The sequence below is a fragment of the Sturnus vulgaris genome, chromosome 2 (assembly GCF_052056855.1).
Source record: "Sturnus vulgaris isolate bStuVul1 chromosome 2, bStuVul1.hap1, whole genome shotgun sequence".
In the NCBI taxonomy this organism is placed as follows: domain Eukaryota; kingdom Metazoa; phylum Chordata; class Aves; order Passeriformes; family Sturnidae; genus Sturnus; species Sturnus vulgaris.
Window position 1 is genome coordinate 59,814,863 of NC_142244.1, and position 15,577 is coordinate 59,830,439.

The 15,577-nt window shown below is 41.3% G+C and overlaps 1 protein-coding gene across 8 annotated transcripts in view; it reads left to right on the forward strand.

Moving 5' to 3' along the window:
* Positions 1–793: 793 nt before the first annotated feature.
* Positions 794–15,577, forward strand: part of EPSTI1 (epithelial stromal interaction 1) — a 49,393-nt gene continuing 34,609 nt past the window's right edge. For 2 of the 8 annotated variants that reach the window (XR_015801497.1, XR_015801496.1), the window contains exons 1-3: positions 794–1,078; positions 11,263–11,321; positions 13,314–13,397. Coding sequence is in view for 5 of the 8 variants with exons in the window: in XM_014891464.2 (XP_014746950.1) it covers positions 882–1,078; positions 11,263–11,321; positions 13,314–13,397 (340 nt within the window). In the remaining 3 variants the exon portion in view is untranslated. Of the gene's footprint in view, positions 1,079–7,161; positions 7,323–11,262; positions 11,322–13,313; positions 13,398–15,577 lie in introns of those variants that run through there. The other 6 variants (XM_014891464.2, XM_088159699.1, XM_088159698.1 and 3 more) reach the window with 4 other exon arrangements.

Here is a 15,577-nt window from a genome sequence, read left to right on the forward strand (position 1 = left end):
ATTTATAACTTCCAGAGTTTTCAAGCTGGGCTCTGAGGCCAATAAGAGGCAGACCTTGTGGAGACAGGATGGTGCTTTTCATCATGCCAAATTGCCCTCTCTTACACACACCCCCCACCGATGGAACAAGATCTTCAATCATCACTTTGACCAGCAGCAATGCTCAAGTCTCATTGTAAATCCAGAGGTGGTACTTAGTGTCTTCCTACTCTTACCCCTTCTTTCTCTTAATTTTTTTCCTTTGCACATTTTAAGTGGTTTCTTTATGCTTTCATATTGCCATATTACTATAGATAATAATAACCAAAATGGCTACATAGCTGCTTTCCATTGCAACCAGGTTTTTCACATATATATATATATATATATATATATATATATATATATATATATATTTGCAAGCACTGATCATGCAGTGTTTTTTCACTCTAATTTGACCCTATTAATAAGAACCTGGGTTACCTTCACCTTCTGTTACGGGTCATAATACCAAGAGTTATTCTGTCATAGGGAAGTACCAGGTTAAAAAAATGTCAGAAATATATCAGAAATATATGTCAGAAATACATTAGAAAAATGTGAGACCTCCCCATGCTTCTGCACAAACTGTTGTCACCTGGTTTATTAGTACAGATCAGCTTTGCTGTCACCCTGTGACTCTTGTATGCCTGTGTGCTGTGACCGAGATGATGAAACTTGAGCTTCAGCTGGAGGATGCCTCAGAAACCAGTACATTTCTTGGCATGCCTGCCAATCGAAAGTTCAGGAAGGGGAGGAGCTTAGCACGAATTGAAACTGATTTGTGGTAACTAAAGTTTTGAGCCTTTCCCTAGCTGTAGCAGCAATAGTGGTTTCTGTCAAGGCAAGGTACTTGCAAAATCATGTCTGGGGTTGGAGGCTGGAGGGAAGGCAGCAGGTACAGGACAGCTACTGCCTCCAATACTCCACCTTCCTCTCAGGGTAACCCCTGGCATGGCAACAATGAAACGGAGAAGGATGAAAGCACCCAGAAGCTGACAGCATCTGAAGAGAAACAAAGAGGCCAAGCATCAGCCCAGCAACAGCAGCAAGATCGGTAGTAAGTAACAAGGAGCCTGACTAAGATGATTTACCTGTACTGGGTGCCTGTTCTCCTGCTTGCTAGAGGTGTGCACCTTCAAAGGTGCAAATACTTTACAGAGAGCCTGAATGTGGCTGAGCACACAAGCAGCATGTTGGCATCTTCTTGAAGGTTCCTACATGGGACCTGAGTTATTCTGGCAGGCTTCTTGATAGCATGGCTTACACCCTGTGTTATAGCATGGCCAGTTCTGTACCTTGGACACTGGCATATGTGGTGTCTGTTTCTTGGCATCTTTTTTCAAACTGAAATTTCAAATTTGGTTCTAGCTCCCTGTTTTCTGTGTCTTCTAATATTTCATTCTAGAAAGTCTAAAAATACTTAGCTTGGCTTAAGAGATGGATATAGGCTGCATTCCAGCACTGCTTTGCATGCATTCAAGGATACAGAACAGCTTCCAGGAACTTCATGCTCACAAAACTAAAACCAAAGCTTCAGCATTTTGTGCTGTATTGCAAGCTATGCTTAGTCCATCTCTAGCTTTCCATTGACAGTCCTGAGATAGCTTGTATAAGCTGTGTCTTGCAGATATGCACATGTGTTTGATATAAATATGCTTAGATGACCACAGCTAAGTGTTTGTTCCTTTTCCCCAGATATGCTTCTTCTGAGCTCTTAGTAACAGTGCATGTAATGCTAAGATTGTTATTATTGCTATGTGCTTATCTTGCTTCTTCTGTTTTTCAAAGGGCAGCTGGCAAATCTGCCAACTGTTTCAGTTTCCCTTCTTTCTGGGTGAAGAGGGTGGAGCCACCTGTGGAGGAGGTGGCAGGCAGCTGATGGCGAGCAGAGATCAGCAGCTCTCCATTGAACCCATGAATGCTTGCCTGTTAGTTAGTAATGATACAGGGACTAATAAGAACTGAGTGCCTTTAAAATCCACCAGCGCTTCAATGACTGACTTTCAGGAGAGCAAACGACAATTCTTTAGTTACAGTCTGTTTATTTTCTGCCACTTCCAAACATGAAAAGTTCTCTGTCTTGCCTGCTCTCATAGTGCCGGGTATCCACAGTAGACCAAGGACAGCCCCCGTTTGTTTATGTAGCTGTGCTGTGTGCATTTTGTTGCTGTTTGGGTTTTTTTGGGAGGGAGGAGGGGGCAGCAAGGCTAGTGGGAGTTTTCCCATTGGCATGACTGTGTTTACTCAGTTTTTGTCTGGCATACAAACCCCCTGGTAAAGGTTAGGTGAATAATTAATCAATTGGTTTGCCAGAGCTCCCTGCAGAATTTGAGGCCAGGGCACGTATAATCACACAAATCCCTGTTCCCTCTTTCATCTTACATGATTCTTGCAGACATAAAGCTGTTGTGCATCCACTGCAAAGACCGAGTAGTATTTTCTGGTATGTGAAAATATTCTCTCTCTGTGTCTTCATAAAGTTCTAACAAAGAATTAATTCCTACATCTTGGATGTACAAATTAAAGTCTGCATTAGTATTCAGTTAATGAGAAGAGGGATGAGGGAAAGGCAGATTGGAATAGAAACCATGTAATATAAGTGGGATACTAATACTCTAATAAAAAATGAAGTGAACGAGAGTGGGGTTTGCATCCTTCCCCTGAGAAAGGGGATGCTACCTGGCATGAATGGGATGAAGCCACTTAAACTGCAATTTCCTTAACTAACACAGATTTAAGGAGAAGATAGCATCTGAAATACTGAAACAGAATAGCAGAGAGCTTTCTCCAAAAAAAAAAATTGTTTCATTCATCATTACTTTGTTAATGTTCTCAAGTTACATTTCAAGAAAGATTTCAGATTAAAATATTTTAACAGTGATAAAGCTGACTCAGCTTTTTAGCCACCAACCCATTTTAATATGACCTTTAAAATTAAAATACTGGGGCACCCTTAGAATGGTCCAGGTTTTCATGCTCTGGGATAACAAGAGCAGTTGGAGAGCTCAAGTCACAGGGTGACAGTAAGAGAAAAAAAGTACACGCTAGCATTACTAAAGGATTTCTGGAATATGCATAGCACAGGGAATATGAGGGGCCTAAGTAGGATACTGCTGTGCCAAGTCGTGTCTCCATTCCAGCTTCTGCTTGCTATTTTTTTGGAAATAGGGATATGGTTTTGCTGCCAAAAAAGCAGGAGTTGGAGTCTCGTTTGAAGGCTGTGTGAATTGTTTCCATGCAAATTCTCTGTCTCAGGCTGTGAGAGAAATTGAGAGTGGGAAAACATCTCAGGAGCATCTTAGGATTGGATCAGGAGACCTTTTGTTTAGATTGGACACATGAAATATGTGTGGGATGTAGCATGTTGCAGTCCTGTTCAGTACTCAGTATTCAAACTGGACTATTTAAATTATGAGGTGGGCAGTTGGTGATAAGAGATAGTTTTGCTTTGGAAAAAACCCTTATATGATACGTCAAGGGTGAGAAGTGACAATAAAATGGTTCTAATTAAGAAAAACACTTGTTCAAATGCAGAATTGAAGTCACAATTTGCACATTTCTGTCCAGTTATACATAGATTGTGGTTTCAGGCCAAGGAGAAAAAAGTCACCAGGATGACAAGAGCTTGAAACTGCTTATAATAATAAGCTTGCATTTAAGTGGCTTCACTTTGTCTGCTAAGTGCCATGAAATTAACTTGTAGAAAGCAAATTCCCAAATTGCCCCCGTTTATACCTATTCAGAAACAAAAGTCTGTACAGAAGAAAGGTGGAGGAAAGTGGGGAAATTAGAGGGTGAACTATAGCTAGTGCCTGAAAAAGAAACTGCTGCCCCCATTCAGCAGTCTGCCTTTAGCACCTTTAAAGCTGCCAAGAATAATATTGGTTCTGGTAAAATTCGTTTAAAACTGAAATTCAAAATAATAAAGCCTGAAGACATATTGCTGCACAGCTGGTAACAGTCCTTCATCATTTCGTTTGAAAGGAGAGTGAACTTGCTAGAAAGCTTGGCTTGAGAAATTGTATTCTTTGACTGCTGGAGCCAAATCTATCAGAGCTTTCTTTCCTTCCTTTTCCAGTCTTAATCCTGAATTTGAAAAAAAAAAAAAGGCAAAAATATCTATGGTGTTATAAGACCCCTCATCCTATTGCTGACAGACTATACTTAGCAGTTCTGATTTTTTTTTCTTTCATGAACTAAAGTTTCTGTAAAAGAAAAAAAAAGTCTACCAAACTGTAGGCAGACTTTTAGCAAAATGCTTGTTTTTCCCACTGCCCAGTAATTTGAATTACAGAAAATCTGTTGAGAGTTTAGCTCCCCACTTGCTGCACAGAAGTCTCTCAACCCTCTGTCTTTCAGGCTGATGTACTAATGTTTACAGCCCAGTGGATTGCTTCAGAGATGCCTGGCTTCTCTGTGGTCAGTAGCCAGCCTTTTCTGCAGACACAGGATTGGTGGCAGGGTGTACATAAGGCAGTAACTATACTGTTAGTTTTGACTGGGGGGCTGCTGTTCCATATAATTCTTGGGGGAGGGAAGGAAGTCCTTCCAAATTCTGTATTCGAAGGCTTTTTTGGAAGAGCTTGTTTTGCACAAGCCCTGACATGTTCTCTTGATGTATAGCTTGATGAGGAGCTGTGGCAAGGTGATGAATAAGGAATGTATGGGAGGATGCTGTGTTTGGGCAGGGGCAATGAAAGGACAAATTCTCTGATGCAGAGACAGCGGAGGAGGAAATACATTGTTGAAAAGAAAAGAAGGGGAGAAGCAGACGTGAATTTGCCACTAGCTCAAATCTCAATGTTCATATGATACAGCATCTGACCTGCTGAGCTCTCCAGGCACGCTGGCAAGCCTGGCATGCAACACATGCACGTCTCTGCAGGGGATAGCTGGGCTCAGCACTTGGTGGTGCCAAGCCCAGCGCCTGGCCTGCCCACGGATGATGCTCCATGCTCCTCCGGGCTAGTGATTACCAAGTGCTCCAGCTGGCTCTGGCATGCTCCCTACATCCCTGACACTGTGCTGCACTGAGGGAACTGAGCTGCTCCAGGACGTGGGGACAGCATGAGCATGGCCATGCCTGACTTTTCTAGACTTTGCTGGGTCTGATGCTGATCTACAGCACTGCCAAAGTGAACTCTGCCCCTTTGGTCAGCACAGCCTGACCAATGGCACGTTAGTGTTTTCAGGGGACAGAAAGCTGTGCTGTGAGCCAAGTCTGGGCTGAAAGCTACCCCTTGGCTCCCTGATTTGATCCTTCAGGGTGACAATTTCCTTGGATCTTTAGAAGTTGGTTGAGATTGTCCAAAACAGAGTACTGACTGAAGTACCTGCCCTTCTTTCTGGTGTGCTAAGACCACAACAAGCTGCTGAGTCTGAGCCTCATCTAAACTGTTGGAAATTCAGTTCCAAGTTTCAGTTTTAGACTTTGGACCAAATTTTAGCTTCAGGAATTTCTCTACAAGCCTGGGGTAACAGCAGAACCTCTGGTCTGTTTCTTTCCTGCAGATTTTTGACTCTTACTTTCTCCTGCGCTGCTCTCTGCAGCCCTTTCCCTTCTCACTCTTTCCCTTGAAAGGTCACTTCTTCAGGATTTAACTCTTTGCTTTAACCAAAAGCCTCACAATGGCAAAAATGTCTATTCTCAATGAAAGGGACCAGATACAGAATTGAGTTACCCTGGTTTAATTACCTTCCAGACATCATTTGAACTGTGGTAATCAAGTGCATTCCTGGCACGTGGCAAACACAGGACAAAGTCCGTGGAGGTAGATTTTTAGTGACAAACATTTCCTGCTAATGTCGTTAATTTTCTGCCTCTCATGTTAAGAGCACATGTGCAGTGAGGATGAATCAGACTGTGTGTAATGCTAAGCCCTAGTAAATCACTTTTGTCTCTGAGCTGCAAACTGGTAAGATGATGCCATTGATAAAGATGGAAAGCCAGAGCCCCAGGCCTGCATGCAAGGTTTGTACACTCTCCTAGAGCTCTGCTTATGGCACTGCTGGGACACAGAGCATATTGCTCAGCTGAGGTCTAGAACTGTGGCTGTCAATTATCATTAGCATCTGGCTGTGTGTACATTGCAAAATAGGGATACCTACAGGACAGTTCTCTGCTTGCTGGGATTTGGCATCTTGTAGCCCTTTAATTTGGCAGCTTCTGCACTGCTCAGCAGCATATGGCTGCTCCATCAGGCATGGGAGCTTTGGTGAAAACAATACTTTGTGGTGGTGTGGACTTGACAGCTCTTAAAACAATTCCTGATAAATGAATGCAAAGTTCAGCTTAGTGTATCTTTGAAGGAAATTCAAGAGTTGGGTTTGGTAGTTTGATCTCTTTTCTCTTTAAACTTGGTCTTAACATACTATCTAATGCAGTATCTCACCCATATCGTTCCCTATGTCCCTCCTCAGACTAATCTGCCTACGTCTCCTTACCAAGATTTAATAATTTGTATTGCTCTCCAACTTCATGTTCCTTAGTTTCTGTTATGGAGAGCACTCTGCCCACAGAGCAAGATATTTGGCTTCCAGCTCTGTGACATTTATGTACCAATGCACCCATGGTATAAAGCACAGTGGAATTGGAAATAGTTTATAACACCCATTCCTTTGTAACTCTTTAAACTATTTCACACTTCATTTGAAAATCTCTCCTGTGGTAGATGGCTGGAGTGGACTTGAGGAAAAACTGAAGAGCACAGTTCTGCAAAAACTATTACCAGTGAACAGCAGTCCTCATGTGTTTTTTCAGCTTTAGAAATAAATTATTTTATACAAATCTGAAAGAAAGTAGAACAAAAGTTGCTGTGCTCAATGCCTTCAAAGCACTGCAAAGATGTCCTTGAGCTAGTTAGAAGACTAGACTTACACATATGATTCAGAATTTAAGTTTTCAGATGTGATTTTCCTTATGTAACTGATCACTCAAAGTGTAAACTACCATTAGAGATTATCTATGACTGTATTGCCTGTTTCTCATGACTGAAATGTTTTATTTCTCTCTCTGTATGTGCTGGTTTTGGCTTGAGTAGAGCTTATTTTCTTCATAGTAGCTGCTATGGGGCTACAGTTTGGATTTGTGATTGCTAACACAGGGATGTTTTTGTTACAGGTGAGCCGGACTGACACTGAGTCAGAGCCTTTTCTCACCCCACCCCACCAGAGAGGGCTGGGGGTGCACAAGGAGTTGTGAGAGGGCACAGTGGGGACAGCTGACCCCAGCTGGCAGAGGTGTATCCCATAAGATATGGTGTCATGCTCAGCATACGTAGCTGGGGGAAGGAGAAGGAGGGGTGAGATGCACCAAGTGATGGTGTTTGTCTTTCCAAGTCACCGTTGTGTGTGAAGTAGCCCTGCTTTCCTGGGGCTGGCCTGCCCATGGGAAGTGGTGAATCCATTCCATGTCCTGCTTTGCTTGTATGTGCGACTTTTGCAACCTGTTAAACTCTCTTTATCTCAACCCATGATTTTTCTTTCTAAACTTTCTAATTCTCCCTCCCATCCCATGAGGAGCAGAGCGAGCAAGCAGCTGTGTGGTGCCTAGTTAGTGGCTGGGGTTAAACCACAACGATATATTGTTACATAAGTGTTTATCATCCCACAACTCTGGTATATTGTGTGTATCTGCTTGAAAAATCATAGGACATTCCTTTTTTTATTTCAGTATAAATTCATTCTTTTTTTGGGTTATAACTTTCTTACTCTCATTAATATCTGCTCAGTCTGTGTAATGAGTCAATACATTCCCATTTTCTGCAGAGAAAATAAAACAAAAAACACTTATCAAGATTAATATGATCCATAAGGCAGAAGATGATTTTTCTTTTTTGAAGAGCCATAACTGGGGTAAGATGTTCTTTCGCCCCTTTCCGGTGACTTCTGTATTTGTATTTATAAAACAACCCTATCTCAAAGATAGGCTTAAGTCTTGTAACAATTGAAATCATTATTAGGAAAACTGTAAAGTTAAATTCTTTATAATCTTTTCTGTCTGTGGACTTTGAAGCGCTTCATATATTGGTATAAAGCACAAAATTCTGCACACCACTGATAGCTTCAAATCTTCACATTTCCTTAATTGCTCCCCAGGTAAGTAGGATAATTTGCTTCAGACTTATGGCTACTGTGGCAACCCAGAAACTGATTGGAATATTAAATTGACAGGCTGTAGCAGGTTTTATGGGCTTAACTGGATCAGAGGTTTTGCCTGAACAAAGAAATGGCATACAATATCCTGCAAACTGGATAAAAACATGAGGTGAAAGCTGGTGGTGGGTTTTTGCATTAACTTTCCTTCAAAAACAGAATCTCCAGAAAATAAGGGATATTAGGTGCAGATTTAAAAACTGGTAGGGCAGGTGGAGTCTCTCAGGCAACAGCTCATCTGGCTCCTCTTCTGTAGGATTAAAAGGCAAGGAATCAATTTGGACCCTGACATTCCCCCCTCCCACAAGAAGTTTACCATGCACTTACTCTTCCTTCCCCCTGATCAGAGAATCTCAGAATAATTCTTTAAGAGACCTTAAAGGTCATCTAGTTCCAACCCCCCTGCCATGGGCAGGAATCCTTCCACTAGACCAGGCTATTCAGAATCCCATCCAGCCTGGTCTTAAACACCTCCAGGGATGGGGAATCCACAACATCTCTGGGCAACTTGTGCCAGTGTCTCACCACCCTCACAGTAAAGAATTTCTTTCTAGTATCTAACCTAAACCTGCCCTCCTTCAGCTTAAGGCCATTCCTTGGGTACCAATACCCAAAACCACACTCTGACATATCTTTCCAGAGACCAAGGTGAATACTATAAAGTTAGATAAACTCAATAATGCTCCCCTCACCTTTTTTTTTCCTTATAATTTCTAATAGTAATTAAAACAAAACATTAAATAAAAGACAAAGAAAAGTTGGTGTCCTGTTCTCCCCTTCCCTTCCCCACTGGAGACTTGGCATCCTCACTTTCTTTGCCTTTATTTCAATGAAATGGAAACAAATGTTGCTTTTAAATAAGCACTGTTTTAAGCACAACAACTCTTTATCTGCTCTCTGGAATCCAAACAGATGTTAAATGTACTGTAACCTCTACCTCTTTTGTAAACTGTCTATATCTTTGCTATATTTCATGTGCAGTCCTTCTGAGGTGCTGATGATGAGGCCGTGGTCAGGTACCAAAATACTGGGCCCCACCTGGCCTCTTGGGGTCTGAGCCTTCCAGCCAAAAAGCAGAAGCAGATAAAGGAAATGATTCATGGCAAAAGGGCTAGATTTGATACCTTGATTTCTCATACATGTTCAGACAAGCCAAGGTATTTTTTTAAAAAAATTGATTATAACTTGAAACAAATCAACCAGACAAATACTGTTTGAAGTCATCAAAGCACATGGTATAAAAGCTCTTCTGCCCTCTAGTGCTGTGAAACAGCGTGATATCTTAGATGCACTGATCGATTTTTGGGAGGGGAAGATATGTAGCATTGCAACCCACAATTCAGCCACTTTTATCACTGCCAAAGGGAAAGGAGGGGAGTTTAAAAGGTGCTTAATAATTTTTGTGTATGAGCTTGAGAGAAATATGATCTTAATATCTGAAACGAAAACAAAAGCTATAAAAAGTTTCAAAACAGATGAATTGTACAGCAGCTCGTTAAAGGCACTTTGGGATAAATTGGAAATGCTACTACTCAATCAAATAGAGAAAAATCTGAAACAACATCACTGATGGAGAATGTTATGCCATGAGCGAGATGTGTTGTCAAAGCTTCTTTTAAGTAATGTTTGCACTTGTTGTGGTGAATGCCAGTGGGGCGTTGCTGCTCTCTTTACTCCTGCTTTGAGGGTCTGGGATTCATGGAGACGTGCAGAACAGTCTCACCATCGCAGGGGCACCAGAGTGTGCTGGCAGAAAAGGAAAAGATCATATTAAATGGCACCATTAAAGCTCACGGCTGTATCTTTACTAGTTTAATCTCATAAATTAATCCACATCCTCCTAGAATAAGTCTTCAAAGAGAAAGAGGTAATTGGATATAAATACTCTCTTACCAAGCCCTGAATTACAGTGATACGGCAGCAGGCAGCTTTGGGCACTTTGATCTCTTTGCATGATTTTCATTCCCCTTTTAAGCCTTAGTCTTGGGCCTTATTGTTTCACTGCTTTTCCACTGCCATTTTCTCTCTCTGCTTACTAGTTTGTCCTCAAGCCATTTCCTGTGGCCTTTCCTGAAGAGGCTCAGCCTTCACCCCTAATTATAATTTGCTAGCTGTTCTTGTCCTTATGCTTTCCTTGCAATGAAGCCAGATGAAATATTTGTGCCCACATGTGCATATGAAACCCTGCCTTGACTCTGATGCGTGGGGTCAACTGCTGCTTAGTCCATTTCTGGTAAACCTGCACCCCCATTGCACAGCTTCTGCTGAGTGGGAGCTATGTAAGCTCCTACTCACACAATACACCTTGGAGATAAAACCCTTTGTCTTCTCCAAGTGGAACTGACACGTTTTCATCACTCTTTTGATCACCTCGAGTCTCTTAATGCACTCTGAACACTGTCTTGCCTCTTTGCTGTCACATTAGATTGATAGCTCTTTGAGACAGCAACTGCATTTTGAATTAAGTCTGGCAAAAGAGGGCCCTTGTCCTGATTCAGTGAGTCGCACCTTAGGCAGCAAGATGAATATGCCCAAGGAATTCCTGGTGCCTGAAAATGAAAGGCTGACAAGGAAACTGAAGCTCAGGCAGAGAGTAAGTCATCTGGGTCCAACACAAACATCGCAAAGTGCAACTTTCCACACTCCTTGGACAACTTTTGGGCAGATTGCCTAAGTCCACAAGGTGCTTGGTGCCTACAAGGTAAGGGGTGGGACTGCCAGCACCAGTGCTCTTCCCAGTAGACAGTGGTCTTCCACATGGAGCATTTCAATTCAAGGAAGTGATTTGATTTGAAATGCATGAGATTTGAGGCCAGCAGTTTAGAGTAAGTCTTGAATAAGACCGACAAAGGCTATGCTAAAAGTTCCTGAAAATGTTATTCTTGGTATCTGCTGCCAATTCCAAATATAACAAGTATTTCTAGAGTAGTTACCAAAAAATCTTAAAGAACTGAATCAGAATAAATACTAGTTTTTCTATGAAGTTGTTTCCTACAACAGCAGAAAACTGACTTTGCTGATGAAGGGACTCTTTCAGTCCTGATTTTCTATAAACAGGAAAAATAAGAGTGTATTCTTTCATTTTAGTGTTGGCCCATATGTCTTGGTAACTCCAAATGAAACCAGAAGAAAACAGTTGCAGCAAAGTAAGTTGAGTTGTCTAATATCATAATACATTATTTCTACTTGAATAACTTTAGGGTTTTAGCATTTTATTGCTCTTGCAATTTTTATCCTCATATTTACAATGCTTTTATATGTACAGCTATGACAGTAATGCCAATGCTATGAGCATTCTCCATGATCATGTAGCTTTTCTTAAGATGGATTCATCATCTGGCTTCACTTCATGCAGAATAAATCTTGTTCAGAAGGGTTTTGGTAATTTCAGTGCAGGAGCTGTTCAAGGTGGTTTTTACAAGACTATGCTGGAATTAGCTCTATCCAACTTTTACAGGATTGAATTCATATTGGGGAACTTTGAAGAGTCTCAGGGTTAGGAGGATGAAGAACAAAACTATAAATAAGAAATCTTTTTGAAAATACTCCCGTGTGGATACTAAAGCAGCTGCAGATGCTCTTGGTTCTTGAACATGCATTTAAGGATAGTAGGTGGGTCTTTCACTGAAGCTGGTAAAAGTCATTTTAGATGGAAAGTCTTTGTGAATATATGTTCACTTTTGCATGGTTGTGAGTCTTGCTGGTGAAAGTAGCTAAGCAGGAACACCCTGAACCTCTATCAGAAAGATCAGGCATATGTTGAAACCTTTATTGGCAAAGTTACAGAAGAGTCAGTTGTGAAATAAATTCTGTATACAGAGGTGACTAACTGAGCACAGCAGTCCTATGCACCTGGACATTGATTTATGCTGATTGATTGACTGATTGATTATGAAAGCTGAAGGAGCATGAATCAGAACTTCTCATGTCTTGAGTCCTCAAGGAAACAGTGCAATTAAATCCTTTCTTCTCAAACATTATGAGTTTGGCTGAAATGCTTTACTAGCAGGCTGGTATGGGTTTGGTTTCCTTTGGTTGCAAGAAGGAAAATGGACTTATCATGAACCAAACTATAATCTTTTTGAAGGAAGAATAGCAGCAGATTGTCTTAGACCTGACTGTGATGTTAACAGCAAAGGTGCTGCTGCTCTAATAAAGATCTGTTTTCATTTTGTGGTGCCAGTATGAAAGGTCTGAAGTATGTCAAGTATTTCTGGCTTGGATGCTAGCAGAATTAGGATCTCATTGAAAGCAGTCTCTACTTAAATGTTTGTTTTAAGTGTGAAATAAAAAGTTGTTCTCTGTCTTTTGGGTCTCTTTAGAAGCCTACCCAAATACTGGCTTTATCCTCTTAGAGGAGGGCTGGTGTTAGCCTCCAATAGCCATAGCCAGCCATTAGGATATATGGTTAGTAAGAGTGACATAAGTTTCCAGGGCAACAGAAGTGCTACTGTAAATCACAACTCCTCTACCCAAAGGCTTTGTTGGCCTTGCTATTGAAAAGAATTGTGTATTTCCTCTGTTAGCCGACAAAGAGGGCAGTTAAATCAGCCATCCTAAGAGCATATGGCTGCACCCCGGCTGTATTGACTGCCACTGACTACACTGGGAGCTTGCTGCCCATCTCACATGTGGGTGCCTGTGTTGAAGTGTCTTAATTTGAAGCTGATTCATGCATTCCTCCTGTTTTTATTTAGGGAGCATGTGGTTGGGAGAGAAAATTACTTTTCATTTCCCTGCTGGGGAGCATTACACCACAAGGATTTCCCTCTATGCAGCAATAACATCTTCATTGTAACAACCTCTGCTTTACCTGCTGGAATAAATACTGTGGCACTTACCTATAGGTTCCCAGGGGTTAAAAAAACAGTCTATGGGCACTCTCCTAGCTGGTTTTGCCTTTACTTTTAGGGTTGAGTCCTGGGGTTCCTCACTATTACAGTCTCAAGTTAGGGAAAATGTTTGCCTTATTAGCTGATTATTGCAGTGTCTGCATAACCTCTTGTGGGGATGTCTGCATCCCTTGAGAACAAGTTTGTTCCTGGATGGTCTTCAGAATTACATGCAATTAGCAGTAATGGCTGCTTCTTAGTATTCCTCTAACTTCCGTATATTTATTTCTTTTTATACCTGCTCAGTTGCTAAGAAAGAGCTCGATGACCTGGAGCAATGGAAGAAGGAACACAGGCCAGGGCCAATTACCTTGGTGCCACAGAGACTGGGTAAGACATGTAAATCAGCAATTGAGAATTGCAGAATTTAATTTTCCAAGGCATGAGACATTTTTCACTTTTTCTCGCTACTTACTAAAGAGATTCAGTGTCAATAAGGGCTGACATGAGCCTATTGTACGTGCCCTGTGCTTCTTGATGATCATGGCAAGGAAGATGTTTCTGAAACAAAACAGCACAGATTGTCACTCAAGAAATCTGTCAAGATCAGAGTAGAAAATTTGTACTAACATTTGGGGAAAACAGGTGGATTAACCCTCCTGCTGTTTACACTGTCTGTGGTTGATGTCTCTGAGGGGGCACACACTTGTCATTAGTGTGCAGATGGACAGCATGTTGGAGACCCTCCAGTTACCTATGAGAAAACTCCTCTGTGTTACTATGTGTGCTTTCCTGGCTGCTGGCTCTTGAAGAGGCAAAAGTGATCCCTGCAGCTTCAGCATTTGCAGGTTAAATGTGCATGGAGCCTTGTATTACCAATTTTATAAAGATAAAAACAGGCGAGTAAATGAAAAACAGGGTAAAAAGCTGCAAGAACTTAAGACACCCTGAACATAACTGATGTGTTTGCTAAGATAACCAAGATGTTTTCTGGATGGGTGAGGGAAAGTATAGGAGATATCTTGAATTGCAACCATTATAAAGTATTGAATTTAGTGATATTTCAGAGTTAGTTTAAAAACATTTTATAAACGAAGAGCTGCCCTTCCTTACCATGGCTGTTGTAGGAGAATTTGGGGTGCACAGTGCAGGATGTGTTTTGCTTTGACCTGTAAATTAAGTTCTTTCTCTGCCAGGCTACACAAGATAAATTTTTGGTGGTGTACAGTGTATAAAAATAGGCAGCAGGTGGGAGACAGAGGAATTTGAACTGACTTCAACCCAGAATTTATTTTTGGCTCAAGGTGATCATGGTCCCACATGTTCTGCCCTGCAGCTGAGTCACAGTTGTTTGCAGTGGTGGCAATACCCCGTATTCCCACCATCATGTGCAGTTGTGTGGCCAGACACAGTCTTTGTGAGTTCATGTGTAACATCTGGTCCTAGGAACTTGTGAGTAGTTCCTAGAAGACATATTTCTCTCACGAGTAGACTTTTTGCTGAAGAAAGTGAAATCTGGAAAAAGAAATTTGGTATGTCTGGTGTGTGCAGGCTGGCTGTGTGACTGAGGGTGTCCCTTAAAGCTGAAGTGACTGAGTGTCACTGCATTTAAAATCTTCCTTGGCAAAGAAGCAACTTAAAAGAAAAAAATAAAGGAAGAAAATACGATGTTGTTAGTCACTCTCTAGCTGCCACTCATACTCCTGGAAACTAAGACACGGGCACTGTGTTCACTGCCTCTGAAAAGAACTGAGGTGCAAAGATTATTAGAACATATTCCCATAGGAACACGTTTGGAGCTGAAATGGCATCTCTAATTTCATCACTGTAGGTACTCATTAAGGGAAAAAAGTATCATGTGTTATTTTCTCAGAGAGATTTTAAGGGACTACACATCTAGGCCAAATCACTAAATAAAATCTCTAAATAAAGTTGAAGTTTATTAAGTTGAAGTTTTTTAACACTTCTGCTTTCCATGGGGAATAAATATTCTGGATTTCAACTCTAATATTTGACTGGCAAACTTTCAGGCATCATGGAGAGATGAGAGCAATGAAGAATGCAAGTTCTACTTTCCTCCATAAGCCACGAGTGGAGCAACAAATCATGCCTGATAAATGCAATAGTCTCTTTTCTGGTATTATATATGAGCACCACACCCTCTGACTTCAGTGGAGCATTTGACACATTACAGTCAAGCCAACCTGTATGAATTAAACCTGGCTGAAGGGCTATAGGCAATTCCTAATAATGATCAGGAAAATGTTTGTTCTGAGATGATGTCCACCAGTACCGACAAAAAAACTACAGTGCATAAAAGAAAATTTACCAATAAAAGGCTAAACAAAGAGAAGGATTAGGCATCCAAGAGGTTTTGAAACCTGTGTAGCAGCAGTTTTATTCTCTAGACCTGGGGAAGAGACACTCTAGAATGCCAGCTGTATGCTTATCGCTACTCCAAGCTTATTGCTTGTATACTGTATGGCCACTCTCTTGAGAACTTAGGGATTTATTTGTATCCATAGGAATGTTGCCACACTTAGGGAATCGATCTCCCATTCACTGAATGT